The following is an 18479-nucleotide window of genomic DNA, read 5'->3' as shown; positions in this document are numbered from 1 at the left end:
ATTGAAAAATGTAACGTAAACAAGAATATCAAATTGGGGTCATATAAACATACTCGACTGACAATTTCATTCACTAGAACATGGATTACAGTGTCATTAGGTTATGCATAATATATTATACCATGGTCTAGGGTGAATACTCTTTTCTGATTGGCTGGCAGGTGTGTGTTAAAATTGGCTCAAGTCTAATCACATGTAAATTCATCCGCTTCATCCTGCACTCCAACCAATCAAATCCATGCCTGAAATTGTGCTGTTGTGCCGTCTTCACTGCAGGCTCCAGTAAGAACCCGCCCCAGGAGCGTAAGGCCACGCCCACCCCCAGGGAGATGAGTGCCACCAAGTCGCCCCTCCCCAGTGTTGCCGAGCAACAAGCCTCCGTGGCCTCTTACGAGCGTCTGCTGCAGGGCCTGGGAGCAGACGTGTACCGCGGACAGTTCCCCGTCGCCTTCGATCCTGCAGCGCTGTCCCGTGGCATCCCCATCGACCCAGCAGGTACCACAGTCACACTAGTCACATCCCCATCGACCCAGCAGGTACCACAGTCACACTAGTCACACCCCCATCGACCCAGCAGGTACCACAGTCACACTAGTCACATCCCCATCCACCCAACAGGTACCACAGTCACACTAGTCACATCCCCATCCACCCAACAGGTACCACAGTCACACTAGTCACATCCCCATCGACCCAGCAGGTACCACAGTCACACGAGTCACATCCCCATCGACCCAGCAGGTACCACAGTCACACGAGTCACATCCCCATCGACCCAGCAGGTACCACAGTCACACGAGTCACATCCCCATCGACCCAGCAGGTACCACAGTCACACGAGTCACATCCCCATCGACCCAGCAGGTACCACAGTCACACTAGTCACATCCCCATCGACCCAGCAGGTACCACAGTCACACGAGTCACATCCCCATCCACCCAGCAGGTACCACAGTCACACTAGTCACATCTCCATCCACCCAGCAGGTACCACAGTCACACTAGTCACATCCCCATCCACCCAACAGGTACCACAGTCACACTAGTCACATCCCCATCCACCCAGCAGGTACCACAGTCACACTAGTCACATCCCCATCCACCCAGCAGGTACCACAGTCACACTAGTCACATCTCCATCCACCCAACAGGTACCACAGTCACACTAGTCACATCCCCATCCACCCAGCAGGTACCACAGTCACACTAGTCACATCTCCATCCACCCAGCAGGTACCACAGTCACACTAGTCACATCTCCATCCACCCAGCAGGTACCACAGTCACACTAGTCACATCCCCATCGACCCAACAGGTACCACAGTCACACTAGTCACATCCCCATCCACCCAGCAGGTACCACAGTCACACTAGTCACATCTCCATCCACCCAGCAGGTACCACAGTCACACTAGTCACATCCCCATCGACCCAACAGGTACCACAGTCACACTAGTCACATCCCCATCCACCCAGCAGGTACCACAGTCACACTAGTCACATCCCCATCCACCCAGCAGGTACCACAGTCACACTAGTCACATCTCCATCCACCCAACAGGTAGCACAGTAGTCACACTAGTCACATCCCCATCCACCCAGCAGGTACCACAGTCACACTAGTCACATCTCCATCCACCCAACAGGTACCACAGTCACACTAGTCACATCCCCATCCACCCAGCAGGTACCACAGTCACACTAGTCACATCCCCATCCACCCAGCAGGTACCACAGTCACACTAGTCACATCCCCATCAACCCAGCAGGTACCACAGTCACACTAGTCACATCTCCATCCACCCAACAGGTACCACAGTCACACGAGTCACATCCCCATCCACCCAGCAGGTAGCACAGTCACAGTAGAAGAGATGAAACTGTGGTAGTTTCTGTAGGGAACTCGGGTCATTGCAGCAGCACATATTAGGCAACATGTCAACACTAAAACATGAGAATGAAAAATAGAATAAATGTAGAATAAATACATGAAAGATGACAACAGTATTCCACCCTTATCCTGAAAATGATTCATTTTTATGAAGTGTTATGTCATTTGGTCTTACATGAATGATAAACACGTCCTACTCTTCATACACAGCGGCCTACTACTTGCCTCGCCACCTCGCCCCCAACCCGGCCTACGCTCAGCCCTACCCCTACCTGATCCGTGGCTTCCCTGACACGGCCGCCCTGGAGAACCGCCAGACGCTGCTCAACGACTACATCACCTCGCAGCAGATGCACCAGTGGCCCGCGGCCGCCGCCATGGCTGCCCAGCGCTCAGACCTGCTCAGGGGGCTGTCGCCACGAGACCAGCCCCTCCCTATGGGCTACTCTGCAGCCCCGCGTGGTGAGGCTCTCACACACACACACTCACACACACACACACACACGCGCGCGCGCGCACTCACGCGCACACACACACACACACTCACACACACACACGCGCGCGCATGCACACGCACTCACACACACACACACACACACACTCTCTCTCTCACACACAAAGTATGAGTTGTGCCAAACAAACGTTAATATCTCAAAAACTATACCTGACATCGCTTATATTTTGACATTATGAGTGAGAGCAGAAGTAGCTCAAGAGTTTGATGTATAATATATACTGTACATGTCGTGTTAAAGTTGTGTGAACTGTCGCAGTTTTTAAAATGTAAACAGAGTTAACTGGCTGGAGTTAGACATTCAAGCCTCGCGCCACTTGGGCTCCATAGGGTTCCATTGCCGTTGCCACCCAGTGACGCGGTTTGTTTACCAAAATGCTGCTCGGCTGATCCCTCGTATATATCACAATATGTTTTGAATTGCAGTATCGTATCGTGACTTTTAAGTATCGTGATAATATCATATATTGTATCGTGCAGACTCTGGTGATTCCCACCCCGTGTGTGTGTGTGTGTGTGTGTACATGCACACATTCAGAATCTGGTCAAAAGCGAACACAAGAGCCCCTGTGAAACACGTGTGCACTGCTGCTGGAAATAATCATAGGTGAATGATCAAAATCACCATGGCAACAAAAAGGCAGTTTGCTGTTGTGGTTGACTGATACTGTATCTTGCGATATGCATTGTAAGTGCAGCATTATGCTTTATATACCTGTAGCGTCTCCAATGTGGACCGCTCATCAGCTCTGTAGTTTTGACCTCCTTCTTCCTTCTCCTCCCCAGGAATCATCGATCTGTCTCAGGTGCCACACTTACCTGTCCTGGTCCCTCCCTCTGCAGGGCCAGCTGGTCCAATGGACCGCATCACCTACATCCCCGGGGGGACCCCCGCCTTCCCTGGCCGGCCTTACACCACCTCCCCCATCTCCCCTGGTACAGTATAGTCCAGCCAGCATATTTCATTCCTTGGTAGATTTTTACCTAACTTTTTTTTTTTTTTTTGTTTTTTTTTTGTTTATTTTCTCTGCAACAGTTGGCTCCTCGCACATGAACAAGATGCAAGGCTCATCGTCGTCTGCCGAGCGCGAGCGTGAGAGAGACCGTGAGCGGGACAGAGAACGGGAGCGGGAGAGAGAGCGGGAGCGGGAGCGAGAACGGGACCGGGAGCGGGAACGGGACCGGGACAGAGAGAGGGACCGGGACAGAGACAGAGAGCGTGACAGAGAGAAGGGCGGGTCTCATGGAAATGTGGAGCACGCCCCCATCTGGAGACCAGGTGCGGAGGAGATTTCCTTTTTTTTTTCTTCTTTTTTCCCCCGAAATCTAGTGAAACACTGGCAACACGTTGTGTTCTTTGTGAGGAATGTCTTTTGGAGGAAAAGGTTGTGCAGTTGTGAAATGAACTGGTCATGTTTGTTCTTCCCCAGGTACAGAGCACAGCTCGGGGGGCAGTAGCAGCAGTGGGGTGAGGCCGTCTTCCCACTCGTATGGACACCAGCACTCCCCGGTGTCCCCTCGCACCCAGGACACTGTGCAGCAGAGGCCCAGTGTCCTGCACAACACCGGGGGCAAGAGTCTTTCTGTCAACGAGCACCCCAGCTCCGTGCTCAGGTAGAGTCTTTTCTATCAGCAAGCAAGCAGTCCAGCTACTCTGTGCCCAGGTAGAGTCTTTTCTATCAGCAAGCAGTCCAGCTACTCTGTGCCCAGGTAGAGTCTATCAGCAAGCAGTCCAGCTACTCTGTGCCCAGGTAGAGTCTATCAGCAAGCAGTCCAGCTACTCTGTGCCCAGGTAGAGTCTTTTCTATCAGCAAGCAGTCCAGCTACTCTGTGCCCAGGTAGAGTCTTTTCTATCAGCAAACAGTCCAGCTACTCTGTGCCCAGGTAGAGTCTATCAGCAAACAGTCCAGCTACTCTGTGCTCAGGTAGAGTCTTTTCTATCAGCAAGCAGTCCAGCTACTCTGTGCCCAGGTAGAGTCTTTTCTATCAGCAAGCAGTCCAGCTACTCTGTGCCCAGGTAGAGTCTTTTCTATCAGCAAGCAGTCCAGCTACTCTGTGCCCAGGTAGAGTCTATCAACAAGCAGTCCAGCTCCTCTGTGCTCAGGTAGAGTCTATCAGCAAGCAGTCCAGCTACTCTGTGCCCAGGTAGAGTCTATCAACAAGCAGTCCAGCTCCTCTGTGCTCAGGTAGAGTCTATCAGCAAGCAGTCCAGCTACTCTGTGCCCAGGTAGAGTCTATCAGCAAGCAGTCCAGCTCCTCTGTGCCCAGGTAGAGTCTATCAACAAGCAGTCCAGCTACTCTGTGCCCAGGTAGAGTCTATCAACAGGCAGTCCAGCTACTCTGTGCCCAGGTAGAGTCTATCAACAAGCAGTCCAGCTACTCTGTGCCCAGGTAGAGTCTATCAGCAAGCAGTCCAGCTACTCTGTGCCCAGGTAGAGTCTTTTCTATCAGCAAGCAGTCCAGCTACTCTGTGCTCAGGTAGAGTCTTTTCTATCAGCAAGCAGTCCAGCTACTCTGTGCTCAGGTAGAGTCTTTTCTATCAACAAGCAGTCCTGCTACTCTGTGCCCAGGTAGAGTCTTTTCTATCAGCAAGCAGTCCAGCTACTCTGTGCCCAGGTAGAGTCTATCAGCAAGCAGTCCAGCTACTCTGTGCCCAGGTAGAGTCTTTCTATCAGCAAGCAGTCCAGCTCCTCTGTGCCCAGGTAGAGTCTTAGGGTAAGCTGCAGAGAGGATAACCTTTTGGTTGTCATGTTTACTTACCGTTTTGTTTGTCCTGTCAGGTCCATGCCCTCAGGGTCAAACCGCTACCCAGGATACCCCGGACACCTCCAGAGGACAGGTGTGCCCCCTGAGGGCTACCCGCCTGGCATGGACTCTAGTGGAGTCAAGGAGCTGAGCCGAGACGGAGGCAAAAGCAGGGGAGGTCTACCCAAGCACGTTCAGGACCAGCACGGGTCCTCCAGTAAATCTGACCCCAAGCTGTCCAGCCCCAGCCCAGGGGGGATGTACCCAGGGCCCTACCCCCCGGCTTCAGGCCGGACCCCACACCTGCTGCCCCCCCAGTCGGATAACCCTCCTGGCCGCGGAGAAAGCGGTACACCTAGTAGGGAAAAGACTCAAAACAAACCGGTGTCCGTTCAGGAACAAGAGCTCCGAGCACTCGGTAAGACCACCATGACTGCGGCCAACTTCATAAACGCGATTATCATGCGTCAAATTTCTTGTGAAACGGGGATGCCAGAGACGGGCAGCGCCACTGATGGTAAGACGCTCTGGAACCCAGGGTCCCCTCATCACCCAGACCCTCCCCCGTCCCTCTGTGGCCTATTGCACGCTGTGGTGGTTGGCATTATCAAATCAGTCCAATTCATTTACATTTTTTTTTCCAATGCTATACTATTTTTTGCTTTTTTCCTGTTTTATGGACCTATCCGTTTTTCTTTATAGACTTAAAGACCACCAAGGGTGCCCTCTGGAAAACAAACAAATTGACCCTGTCCAAATTGGATCTGCCAAGTTTACAAGCTTGATCGTAGCATATTTCTGAAGTCCTCATGGCAACCAACTCTACACATTTGGTATTTGATTTTCCACGAAGAAGAGCAAGATCCTAGGTGCCCTTTAAGGTGTCATTCTTAGCTAGTTCAGCTGGTGGGACGTTGAGGCAGAACATCCTTTGCTGCTTCTTCTCATTTTCTTTTCATTGAGGATGTGACTTCAACTTAACATGTGGCACCCCTCCCCCCTCCCAATGTCTGCTGCTCACTTTTGGAGATAAATCAGACAATATTTGACACACTTAAATCTCTGAGCCCTAATCACAAGAGACTTTTATACACCATGGTCAATTCAAAAACATTTTAATTCCGGAGTTGTTTGTACCTTCAAATTAATATGTGCATCGGCTCTACCCTGCTACTGCATGGCTATTTGACGTACTCTACGCTTTATCATTTTGTTATCATTTCCATGACGCTCATAGGCCCTCTTTAACCCATTGATACCTGATGCAGCATTTGCGTGTATATCCCTCATTTGTGTGTGTATCCCTTTAAGACATGCGGTTCGCGGTCTTAAAGGGATACACACACAAATGCTGCATCAGGTATCAATGGGTTAAACGCATCGTACTGCTGCACCGCCGCTTTGGACAGTGGCCATATGTCTATGCCTATGTCACCCAGGTGACTAATTGAGAGTCAGTGTGTGACGGCCCCTTTCAAGAGATGACATTGTGAAGTCACAAGGACGATTATGCCAGGATAGCCAATCAGAATACAGCATCTGCTGAAAGCCTCACCAACCACCAGACAGCCTCCCTGGGGTCCCAGACAGGAGGGAGGGGAGGGTGGGTGGGAGAGGGGTGCTGCAGCTTCTGGCCCCCCCAAATCTCTGCATGTCCTTATTTACGCCTCACTGTAATTGATGCTGATTTCCCCGCCCCCACATGCCCAAACGCTCAACACATCTCTCTCAATCACACTTCTGACACTTTGTCCATCATTAGGAATGTGATTTTGTTTTGTCCTGTTCCACTTGTCAAGCAGTTGTGCCACATCTGTATTTATGAGCTGCCTGTAGTAGGGATGCACCGATATGAAAATTTTGGCCGATGCCGATAACCGATATTAACATTGCTGTTATGGCCGATAACCGATATTTACCGATGTCGATATGATCTGTATAAAACCACATTTTTATGATCATCACATTTTGTACATACTGAAAAACACATGTTAACACTGAATTTGAAAAAGTTATGCATTTCTTTATTTGCAAAGCCTTTGGAAAAGCCCATAAATCATAGATTTACTGCATTATTTCATATCAATGTGAAGAATTTGGCTGATAACGATAACCGATATTAACATTGCAACATCTGACCGATACCGATATGACCGATATGTTAAAAAATGACCAACATCGGCCGATACCGATATGATTGCCGATATATCGTGCATCCCTAGCCTGTAGGCATTGTGCCACATCTGTATTTATGAGCTGCCTGTAGGGGCAAGTGACTGCATGTTGAGCTCAGTCCAGTGTTGTGAGGTCAAACTCCTACATATAGAGTCTATATATATATACAATCTAAATGCTAAATGTAGCATGCTGCTGAAAATTGATGAGATTACTGCTAGATAGACTTAATAATAAAAACACATCACCCCGCAGTTGGCATGCTTTCACCAAGCAGTGACTATAGAAAAAGATAAGCAATCCATTGAAAGCTGTTGCTGAAATGGACCCAGTCTTTTCTGTACGGTAGTTACTAGCTAAAAACAAAAACCACAGCACGCTGTTCCCCTGGGCAGCCATTCCCAACCTGTAGGCCGTGATGGTATTGCAAGTGGGCTATTACGATCTTCATGAAAAAAAAAAAATATTATTATGTATGAGAATGCATTTATCTATTGTTGAATGATACCGTTATTTAATTTGTAATCAGCTATTCGTTAATTAGCCCATTGCAGACAGCCCCTCACTTTTAGTTTCTGATTTTTGCGTCGTGCCGATGGACAGCTTTTTTTATCGTAAAAATAAAAAACTCTGAGAAGGCATTATTTGGCCTCCGTAGGTACTGTTTACGGTCAGATGTGGGCTGCGAAAAATTTAGAGATTTCAAGTGGGCCTTGAGTCTGAAAAGGTTGGGAACTGCTGCCATAGAGTAAACGCTGCCACCCCCACGCTGAACTTCCATCGCCCTCTCCTGAGAGGAATGCTGTAGTGCGTGTCGAGTATTGTAGGAAAACACACACGTCATGCACACATCAGGAGAGAAGAGTGAGATTCATCTCCACAGCATGCTGGTGGAGCACCTTCAGATGATCTCCCCAGCATGCTGGTGGAGCACCTTCAGATGATCTCCCCAGCATGCTGGTGGAGCACCTTCAGATGAAAGGTGCAACAATGATAGCACAAGGCTGGGTCCATTTCCACTGCTTTAACGCTGCGTTTGTCTTTTTTCTTGCATAGCCTACTTGTCTCTGGAACGATGCCTTTATGAATCTTTGCTGTCCAGTATGATAAGATGGCTCTAATAATACATCAGTTAAAAAGTGGCTTTTTATGTCATTTCTTCATGTTTGAGCCGTTGATGCAAAAGCATCAACAACAAACAAAAGCAGTCGATTTTAGCGCCATTTCTGGCTTGTTAGCCGGTTAGATGTGAAATTTAGGCCTGAAGGAGCTTCTCACATCCCCCACTGTCATATATCACATTTTGGAGGAAAACTTTGAACTGCGTAGCACACGTAGCATCAGTCCTGATGGATGAACTGTTATGTAGCGTAGCACACGTAGCATAAGTCCTGATGGATGTTATGCAGCGTAGCACACGTAGCATAAGTCCTGATGGATGTTATGCAGCGTAGCACACGTAGCATAAGTCCTGATGGATGTTATGTATCGTAGCACACGTAGCATAAGTCCTGATGGATGTTATGTAGCGTAGCACACGTAGCATAAGTCCTGATGGATGTTATGTAGCGTAGCACACGTAGCATAAGTCCTGATGGATGTTATGTAGCGTAGCACACGTAGCATAAGTCCTGATGGATGTTATGTAGCGTAGCACACGTAGCATAAGTCCTGATGGATGTTATGTAGCGTAGCACACGTAGCATAAGTCCTGATGGATGTTATGTATCGTAGCACACGTAGCATAAGTCCTGATGGATGTTATGTAGCGTAGCACACGTAGCATAAGTCCTGATGGATGTTATGTAGCGTAGCACACGTAGCATAAGTCCTGATGGATGTTATGTAGCGTAGCACACGTAGCATAAGTCCTGATGGATGTTATGTAGCGTAGCACACGTAGCATAAGTCCTGATGGATGTTATGTAGCGTAGCACACGTAGCATAAGTCCTGATGGATGTTATGTATCGTAGCACACGTAGCATAAGTCCTGATGGATGTTATGTAGCTTGGCACACGTAGCATAAGTCCTGATGGATGTTAGGTAGCATAGCACACGTAGCATAAGTCCTGATGGATGTTATGTAGCTTGGCACACGTAGCATAAGTCCTGATGGATGTTATGTAGCGTAGCACACGTAGCATAAGTCCTGATGGATGTTATGTAGCTTGGCACACGTAGCATAAGTCCTGATGGATGCACAAATACATCTGAATTCTGCAAGTTCTCTTCAGCAGGTTTTAGAATTCTTGCATTGTGTTCTCTTCAACTGCGACATGTTCTTCGTGTTCTCTTCAACTGCTACGTCAAAACTCAACTTCTGCCCTTTTTTGGTCCCGCCCTTTGCGTGTACCTGGTTGTATGTGTGATTGTGCATGTGGCTCCCCGTGTGTGTGTGTGTGTGTGTGTGTATTTGCTCTCTGCGTGTGTCTTGAACTCTCAGCTCAACAGAAGATGGTTGGTATGGAGCAGCATGGTCTGTACCGGCCTCCATCTGAGGAGAGGCTGTCCCCCGGCCAGCAGCCTTCATCCCCCTGTGTCAAAGGCAGCCAGAGGGTGGTCACCCTGGCCCAGCACATCAGTGTAAGTCCACTCAAAAGCTGTGGTACCAATGGCAAGAACGGCACAAAAACATGTAGTAGGGCTGGGCAATATGGTTGAAATCAATATCATCATAATATATAATAAGCGATAACTAAGGACTACACCTCCCATGTCTGAGGTGGATAGGTGATAACTAAGGACTACACCTCCCATGTCTGAGGTGGATAGGTGATAACTAAGGACTACACCTCCCATGTCTGAGGTGGATAGGTGATAACTAAGGACTACACCTCCCATGTCTGAGGTGGATGTGTCTTTATTGGTAACAGGAGGTGATTACTAAGGACTACACCAGGCAGAGTCAGCAGCAGCAGCAGAGCTACCACAGCTCTCCTGTCCTGGACCTGACCCGCCCACCCAGCGCCCCCCAGCCCCCTCCCATCTGCCAGGAGTCTGGCCAGGGGCCCCGCTACACTCCAGAGGGCCCTGGAGGAGAACGCAACAGAGACCGGTAGGAAGCTAACCTCGCCCATTATGAGCATTGTAGGGTGACAGATATATGGGCTGGGTGTCATGTGATCTTCCAGCCTCTTTACTATTGGTTGCTTGTAATATTGGTCATCAAGGACTTACACGGCTGATTGTGCATGTCAAGTCAAGTTTATTTGTATAGCACATTTCATACACAGAGGCAATTCAAAGTGCTTCACATAAAATGGTTGACAGGAAAATAAAAGAAGAGAATAAAATGGACATTTAAAAGCATCACAACAAAACTTTAAAAAAAGAGTATAAAAAGTGCATTAGGCAACAGGCGCAGCAGTTGCAAAAAGAGCTAAAAACTTAGAGGACTCATTGGGTTTGCATAATAGAATAAATCAATTTATCTATATTTAGTCCCCTGACATACTATATAAGAAACATGACTACACACACATAAAACTCAGGTCTGGGTATGGTGTCCTCTTTTAAGGACGTCCGTCTGGATTGGTGTCTGCTTAACCCATTGATACCTGATGCAGCATTTGCATGTATGTCCCTCGGTTCGCGGTCTTAAAGGGATACACACACAAATGCTGCATCAGGTATCAATGGGTTAAAGTGTGATCATTAGAGTGCGGGATGCTGTACAATCCGCCATTTATTTTTACATTTACATTACATACATTTTGTAAAATGCTCATAAAAATAGTTTTACTTTGTCAAACCAAGTGATTCAGCTATATTTAGAATCAGGAGAGACTATAAAACATTTCTCTCAGACCAAAAGACAAAAAGAAAAAAGCTTTTTGATGTTAAAGTTTTGGTCCAGAACGTTTGGACGAATCTTTTTTTTCTTCTCCTAACTACTACCTAATGGCAACTTTTCTCAAAAATGGCAATGCAAAGTTTTATGTGATTTATTTATGTATTTATTTATTCATGTATTTATTTATTTATTGTGGTAGAATTGCGGGAAATGGCAAAAATTGCAAGTTGAGGAATCTGTTTTGCCATTTTGGCAGGGAAATCGTGTGAATTTTGAAAGAGTGTTTAAGAGATTGTTGAATTTGCATTCATTAATTCATTATTGCGATCGCAAAATCACAATTTCCTGGAGCCACTGATTATCCCTTACATGTCCTGTGTGTGTGTGTGTGTGTGTGTGTGTGTGTGTGTGTGTGTGTGTGTGTGCGTGTGCGTGCGTGCGTGCGTGCGTGTGGTCTCCAGGTCTCCCCCTCAGCCCAAGACATCACCTGTCAGTGTTTCTAATGATGGTATTGAACCAGTGTCTCCGGCTGGAGCCATCTCTGAACCAGACATCCAAGGAGGGGCCGCCTACCCCAACGAGCAGGGAGAGCAAGGAGGGTAAGACCTCGCAGACACAAACACCTTGGAGCTCAATCAGATGCAATCATTTTATGATTTCTATCATCATAATTATGTGCCAGATGGGAGAGCGGTCCTACAATTCAAGAAAGTTTTGACAATCACATCATAGTCGAGTCGGTTAACCTCTCTCCTCCTACAGAATGGGCTCCCGCTCCCCTCCCAACGCCTCCCAGCCACCCGCCTTCTTCAGCAAGCTGACGGAGAGCACCTCGGCCATCCTCCAAAACAAGAAGCAGGAGATGATCAAGAAGATGGTGGGAAGTGACGGCGATTTCAGTAAGTCTGATCTCAGCGCCGCCACGACGGCCTCCATGAAACATCTCACGTGTGATTTTAACCAAGAAGAGTGTGGGCTCTTATGAGGAAATCCTCTGCACCCTTTCAGATGCTGGTCAGCCAGGAACAGAGATCTTCAATATGCCAGCGTCGTCTACCACCGCAGGTAAGCTGGAGCCGTGTTGAGAGTTCTCAATGGACAGGATGAGTGAGAAGGTGGCCTCTCGTCCTGACACACTTTTGTTGTGCGATTTTTTTTGACTAAACACTGTCTGGTGACTAAACACTGTCTGGTGAATGTGTGTGGAATGGAGGGTCAAAGCAGTGTCAGCACAAATGCAATGGCCTCTCCCTCACTGTGCTGCTCTCAATCTGTCTCTGTCTCTCTGTGGCTCTGTGACTGCTTACAACTCAACACTACTGACTCAACTCTTCTGAACACTGTGGCTCTGTGACTGCTTACAACTCAACACTACTGACTCAACTCTTCTGAACGCTGTGGCTCTGTGACTGCTTACAACTCAACACTACTGACTCAACTCTTCTGAACACTGTGGCTCTGTGACTGCTTACAACTCAACACTACTGACTCAACTCTTCTGAACACTGTGGTTCTATGGCTGCTTACAACTCAACACTACTGACTCAACTCTTCTGAACACTGTGGCTCTGTGACTGCTTACAACTCAACACTACTGACTCAACTCTTCTGAACACTGTGGCTCTGTGACTGCTTACAACTCAACACTACTGACTCAACTCTTCTGAACACTGTGGCTCTGTGACTGCTTACAACTCAACACTACTGACTCAACTCTTCTGAACGCTGTGGTTCTGTGGCTGCTTACAACTCAACACTACTGACTCAACTCTTCTGAACACTGTGGCTCTGTGACTGCTTACAACTCAACACTACTGACTCAACTCTTCTGAACGCTGTGGTTCTGTGACTGCTTACAACTCAACACTACTGACTCAACTCTTCTGAACACTGTGGCTCTGTGACTGCTTACAACTCAACACTACTGACTCAACTCTTCTGAACGCTGTGGTTCTGTGGCTGCTTACAACTCAACACTACTGACTCAACTCTTCTGAACGCTGTGGTTCTGTGACTGCTTACAACTCAACACTACTGACTCAACTCTTCTGAACACTGTGGCTCTGTGACTGCTTACAACTCAACACTACTGACTCAACTATTCTGAACGCTGTGGCTCTGTGACTGCTTACAACTCAACTCTACTGACTCAACTCTTCTGAACACTGTGGCTCTGTGACTGCTTACAACTCAACACTACTGACTCAACTCTTCTGAACACTGTGGTTCTGTGACTGCTTACAACTCAACACTACTGACTCAACTCTTCTGAACGCTGTGGTTCTATGACTGCTTACAACTCAACACTACTGACTCAACTCTTCTGAACACTGTGGCTCTGTGACTGCTTACAACTCAACACTACTGACTCAACTCTTCTGAACGCTGTGGTTCTATGACTGCTTACAACTCAACACTACTGACTCAACTCTTCTGAACACTGTGGCTCTGTGACTGCTTACAACTCAACACTACTGACTCAACTCTTCTGAACGCTGTGGTTCTATGACTGCTTACAACTCAACACTACTGACTCAACTCTTCTGAACGCTGTGGTTCTGTGACTGCTTACAACTCAACACTACTGACTCAACTCTTCTGAACGCTGTGGTTCTATGACTGCCCTCTCATCCGGCATCTTTTCTTCCTTCACCCTTCCTGCGGTCACTTTTGCTTCCTGTGTTGTTTCTCACTTCCTGTGTGTGTGATTGTGCTGCTTGTGTCGCTGGCCTCTAATAACTTGCTTCTCCTCAGGTCCTCCCAGCGTCCGCAGCCACCCGCCTCCAGAGGCCTCTGGGAACTCCATCGGCCTGGAGGCCATCATACGAAAGGCCCTGATGGGCAAATATGACGAGCAGGCCGACGAGCGCCCGCCCTCCGGGGGGCTGAACCCCATGGCTGCCGGTGTGCCTGGAGCTGATGGACGCACGGACGACTTCTCACAAGGTGACACCGTCCGTGCCACACCCTCAAACTCACTACTGATCATCACTACTCAGGTTCACACTGCACACGGGCGTTCTACTGATCACTACTCGGGTTCACACTGCACACGGGCGTTCTACTGATCACTACTCAGGTTCACACTGCACACGGGCGTTCTACTGATCATCACTACTCAGGTTCACACTGCACACGGGCGTTCTACTGATCACTACTCGGGTTCACACTGCACACGGGCGTTCTACTGATCACTACTCGGGTTCACACTGCACACGGGCGTTCTACTGATCACTACTCGGGTTCACACTGCACACGGGCGTTCTACTGATCACTACTCGGGTTCACACTGCACACGGGCGTTCTACTGATCACTACTCGGGTTCACACTGCACACGGGCGTTCTACTGATCATCACTACTCAGGTTCACACTGCACACGGGCGTTCTACTGATCACTACTCGGGTTCACACTGCACACGGGCGTTCTACTGATCACTACTCGGGTTCACACTGCACACGGGCGTTCTACTGATCACTACTCGGGTTCACACTGCACACGGGCGTTCTACTGATCACTACTCGGGTTCACACTGCACACGGGCGTTCTACTGATCACTACTCAGGTTCACACTGCACACGGGCGTTCTACTGATCACTACTCGGGTTCACACTGCACACGGGCGTTCTACTGATCACTACTCGGGTTCACACTGCACACGGGCGTTCTACTGATCACTACTCGGGTTCACACTGCACACGGGCGTTCTACTGATCACTACTCGGGTTCACACTGCACACGGGCGTTCTACTGATCACTACTCGGGTTCACACTGCACACGGGCGTTCTACTGATCACTACTCGGGTTCACACTGCACACGGGCGTTCTACTGATCACTACTCGGGTTCACACTGCACACGGGCGTTCTACTGATCACTACTCGGGTTCACACTGCACACGGGCGTTCTACTGATCATCACTACTCAGGTTCACACTGCACACGGGCGTTCTACTGATCACTACTCGGGTTCACACTGCACACGGGCGTTCTACTGATCACTACTCAGGTTCACACTGCACACGGGCGTTCTACTGATCACTACTCGGGTTCACACTGCACACGGGCGTTCTACTGATCACTACTCGGGTTCACACTGCACACGGGCGTTCTACTGATCACTACTCGGGTTCACACTGCACACGGGCGTTCTACTGATCACTACTCGGGTTCACACTGCACACGGGCGTTCTACTGATCACTACTCGGGTTCACACTGCACACGGGCGTTCTACTGATCACTACTCGGGTTCACACTGCACACGGGCGTTCTACTGATCACTACTCGGGTTCACACTGCACACGGGCGTTCTACTGATCACTACTCGGGTTCACACTGCACACGGGCGTTCTACTGATCACTACTCGGGTTCACACTGCACACGGGCGTTCTACTGATCACTACTCAGGTTCACACTGCACACGGGCGTTCTACTGATCACTACTCGGGTTCACACTGCACACGGGCGTTCTACTGATCACTACTCGGGTTCACACTGCACACGGGCGTTCTACTGATCACTACTCGGGTTCACACTGCACACGGGCGTTCTACTGATCACTACTCGGGTTCACACTGCACACGGGCGTTCTACTGATCACTACTCAGGTTCACACTGCACACGGGCGTTTGTCTCGTGGAAATGACCGTTTATTTCAAAATCAAAGAGAGTTCTGCACATCGTTCTGCACAGCTTTTGCATAGGGCCTATAATAATACTATGTTACGTCCTTGTTGAGAGGGAACATGAAGAGTTCACTCATGTTTTATGTTAGATACCTTTTTATATTTCAAGGAAGATATTTTTTATGATTGAATTGTCCATTTCATTATTTTAACAGTTTAACAGCTACTTATATGATTATTTATTACTTGATTTAAATTCATCATATTTTTAAAAGATCTAAAGCCATGTTGAAACTGGATTAATTTTAGTAGGGGAGATCCTGTCATTGGAAATGCCTCTGGCATGCGTCATTTTAATCGTATATATAGAGTATCTGGAAAGTCCAGAAAGTAGATTCTTTATCCCGTATAAATGGTATTACCCCGATAGCCTTTGATACAGGTTCTCTCCTAGTAAAACTACTCCAATTCAAATAGATGCTCTTTTAAATTGTCTTGTGACAGTCGGGGTACAGTAGGGGGCAGTGGTTCTTAGTAGGGTCAGTGGTTCTTAAAATCCTAATAGAGCTTATGTGGGATTGCACAAGAGTTATTGTCCCTCTAAACCAGAGCGTTTGCGCCCCCTGTCTGTAGGTGGCGGGAAGTCCTCCAAGGGCAGCGGGCGCTCGAATGGGCGGAAGGCCAAGTCCCCCGGGCCCGGGCTGTCAGGGGGGGAGAGACCCTCGTCCGTGTCCTCGGTCCACTCGGAGGGAGACTGCAACAGACGAACTCCCCTCACCAACCGTGTCTGGGAGGACCGGCCCTCCTCTACAGGTACAGTATGTACTCACATCTACTGTCGTGACACGAAACTGATCTCACGTCCGTACGGATCCCCCACCACAGAACTTCACATCTACTGTCGTGACACGAAACTGATCTCACGTCCGTACGGATCCCCCACCACAGAACTTCACATCTACTGTCGTGACGTGAAACTGATCTCACGTCCGTACGGATCCCCCACCACAGAACTTCACATCTACTGTCGTGACACGAAACTGATCTCATGTCCGTACGGATCCCCCACCACAGAACTTCACATCTACTGTCATGACACGAAACTGATCTCATGTCCGTACGGATCCCCCACCACAGAACTTCACATCTACTGTCATGACACGAAACTGATCTCATGTCCGTACGGATCCCCCACCACAGAACTTCAGCAATATGCTGCCTTCCCATTGACACACATCTCCGCTCAGAGCAGCTCCAGTCTCTTTGCCTGTCTGTGGAATAGCCTGTTGATAGGCTATTACTCATGACATGTAACCAATCAGATAGTGCTGTGGGCGGGACATTGAACGAGACTACGAGGAGTAGTGACTGACTACAGATGGAGAGAGGCGGTTACATCAGAGCTAAAGTAGTAAATACTTTTATATTAATGAAGTTTATTTATAATTATTATTACTATTACATTTTCCCTCTTTTTTACCTTTATTTTATACAGTCGAGTCTCACTGAGAGCAATGCTCTTTTTGTTTAAAGGCACTACATGTGATTTTTATTTTTGTAGCCCACTTAGGGTTGCGAATTTTAAGCATATTCCTGAATCAATCATTGGTAATGTTAACGATCAATCAACAGATTAATTGTAATTAAAATACCAAATTTACCAAACTGCAAAATTGACCAAAATAAAGCCCCGAACCTTCAAAATAGAGCCCCAAATCTTAAAAATAAAGCCCCGAACCTTCCAAATAGAGCCCCAAATCTTAAAAATAAGTGCTCTGAGCCTTCAGAATAAAAGCCCGAAACCTCCAAAATAAAGCCCAAAAGCACAGACCTTCAAAATAAAAGCTCATAGATAAAAACCCCAAAACTTTCAAATTGAAAGCCCAGAACCTCCCAAATAAAAACCCAAAACACACACAGACCTTCAAAATAAAAGCCCAAAATAAACACAGGCCTTCAAAATGAAAGCCCTAAATACACACAGGCCTTCAAAATTAACGCCCAAAACATACACAGACCCGACACGCACGACACAACAACCAAACTGGATTTGGAGGGAAAACGTGCCGTCTGCAACAGAAGGAAAGGAGGAAATGTACGCTTCACATTGTGCTCGTTTGCTCTTGTTTTTGCAGGTCCATCCCCCTTCCCCTGTAACCCGCTGACCATGCGTTTCCCCAGCGGCATGGTGTCGGCTCCCTCCCCCTCCTCCGGCCAGCAGGGGGCCCCGGGCTCTGGGCCGGGACAGGGCCGGCCCTGGGAGGAGGAGAAGCCCCTGCTCTGCTCTCAGTACGAGACCCTGTCCGACAGCGAGTGACCCACACGCTACAGTACAACAGCACCCCCTGTCTGACAGCGAGAGACCCACACGCCACAGCAGAACAGCAGCCCACTAACAGTCGACCACCTCCGCCTCTGCTGCTGCAGACACACACACACACACACACACACACACACACACATAAACACATGCACACGCCTACGTTAACACAAGCATACCCACACCATGCACACATATGCACCATTCCACTCTGCATTTCCTTTATCAGCTGTCAAGCAACGGATTGTGTCATCTGGGCCCCTCCCCCCTCCACACACCTGAGATGAACACTGCTGCTCAGTGTGCGTGTGCGTGCGTGTGCGTGTGTGTGTACGTTTGTGCTTATGTGTTATGCACTCACTGCAGGACTACTTTAAAGGACAAATCACTTTTTTTTTTGCTTTATTCTTTCT

The 18479-nt window shown here is 48.4% G+C and overlaps 1 protein-coding gene across 6 annotated transcripts in view; it reads left to right on the top strand.

Annotated features, from left to right (window-relative positions):
• The window catches only part of ncor2 (nuclear receptor corepressor 2), a gene marked incomplete at its 3' end in the record, with an annotated part of 154468 nt that extends 136405 nt beyond the window's left edge, over window positions 1–18063 (top strand). For 4 of the 6 annotated variants that reach the window (XM_083644613.1, XM_083644614.1, XM_083644615.1 and 1 more), the window contains 14 exons: window positions 277–495; window positions 2102–2353; window positions 3192–3341; window positions 3442–3684; window positions 3836–4019; window positions 5186–5667; window positions 9771–9910; window positions 10201–10382; window positions 11582–11719; window positions 11883–12019; window positions 12129–12185; window positions 13875–14066; window positions 16380–16559; window positions 17882–18063. In XM_083644613.1, the coding sequence (XP_083500739.1) occupies window positions 277–495; window positions 2102–2353; window positions 3192–3341; window positions 3442–3684; window positions 3836–4019; window positions 5186–5667; window positions 9771–9910; window positions 10201–10382; window positions 11582–11719; window positions 11883–12019; window positions 12129–12185; window positions 13875–14066; window positions 16380–16559; window positions 17882–18063 (2738 nt within the window). Of the gene's footprint in view, window positions 1–276; window positions 496–2101; window positions 2354–3191; window positions 3342–3441; window positions 3685–3835; window positions 4020–5185; window positions 5668–9770; window positions 9911–10200; window positions 10383–11581; window positions 11720–11882; window positions 12020–12128; window positions 12186–13874; window positions 14067–16379; window positions 16565–17881 lie in introns of all 6 variants that reach the window. The other 2 variants (XM_083644616.1, XM_083644617.1) reach the window with 2 other exon arrangements.
• Window positions 18064–18479: the final 416 nt, after the last annotated feature.

This window comes from Poromitra crassiceps (assembly GCF_964638095.1).
Source record: "Poromitra crassiceps genome assembly, chromosome: 10".
NCBI classification, from domain to species: domain Eukaryota; kingdom Metazoa; phylum Chordata; class Actinopteri; order Beryciformes; family Melamphaidae; genus Poromitra; species Poromitra crassiceps.
The sequence above is the reverse complement of the archived record's forward strand: the minus strand, read 5'-3'. Positions and strand labels throughout refer to the sequence as shown.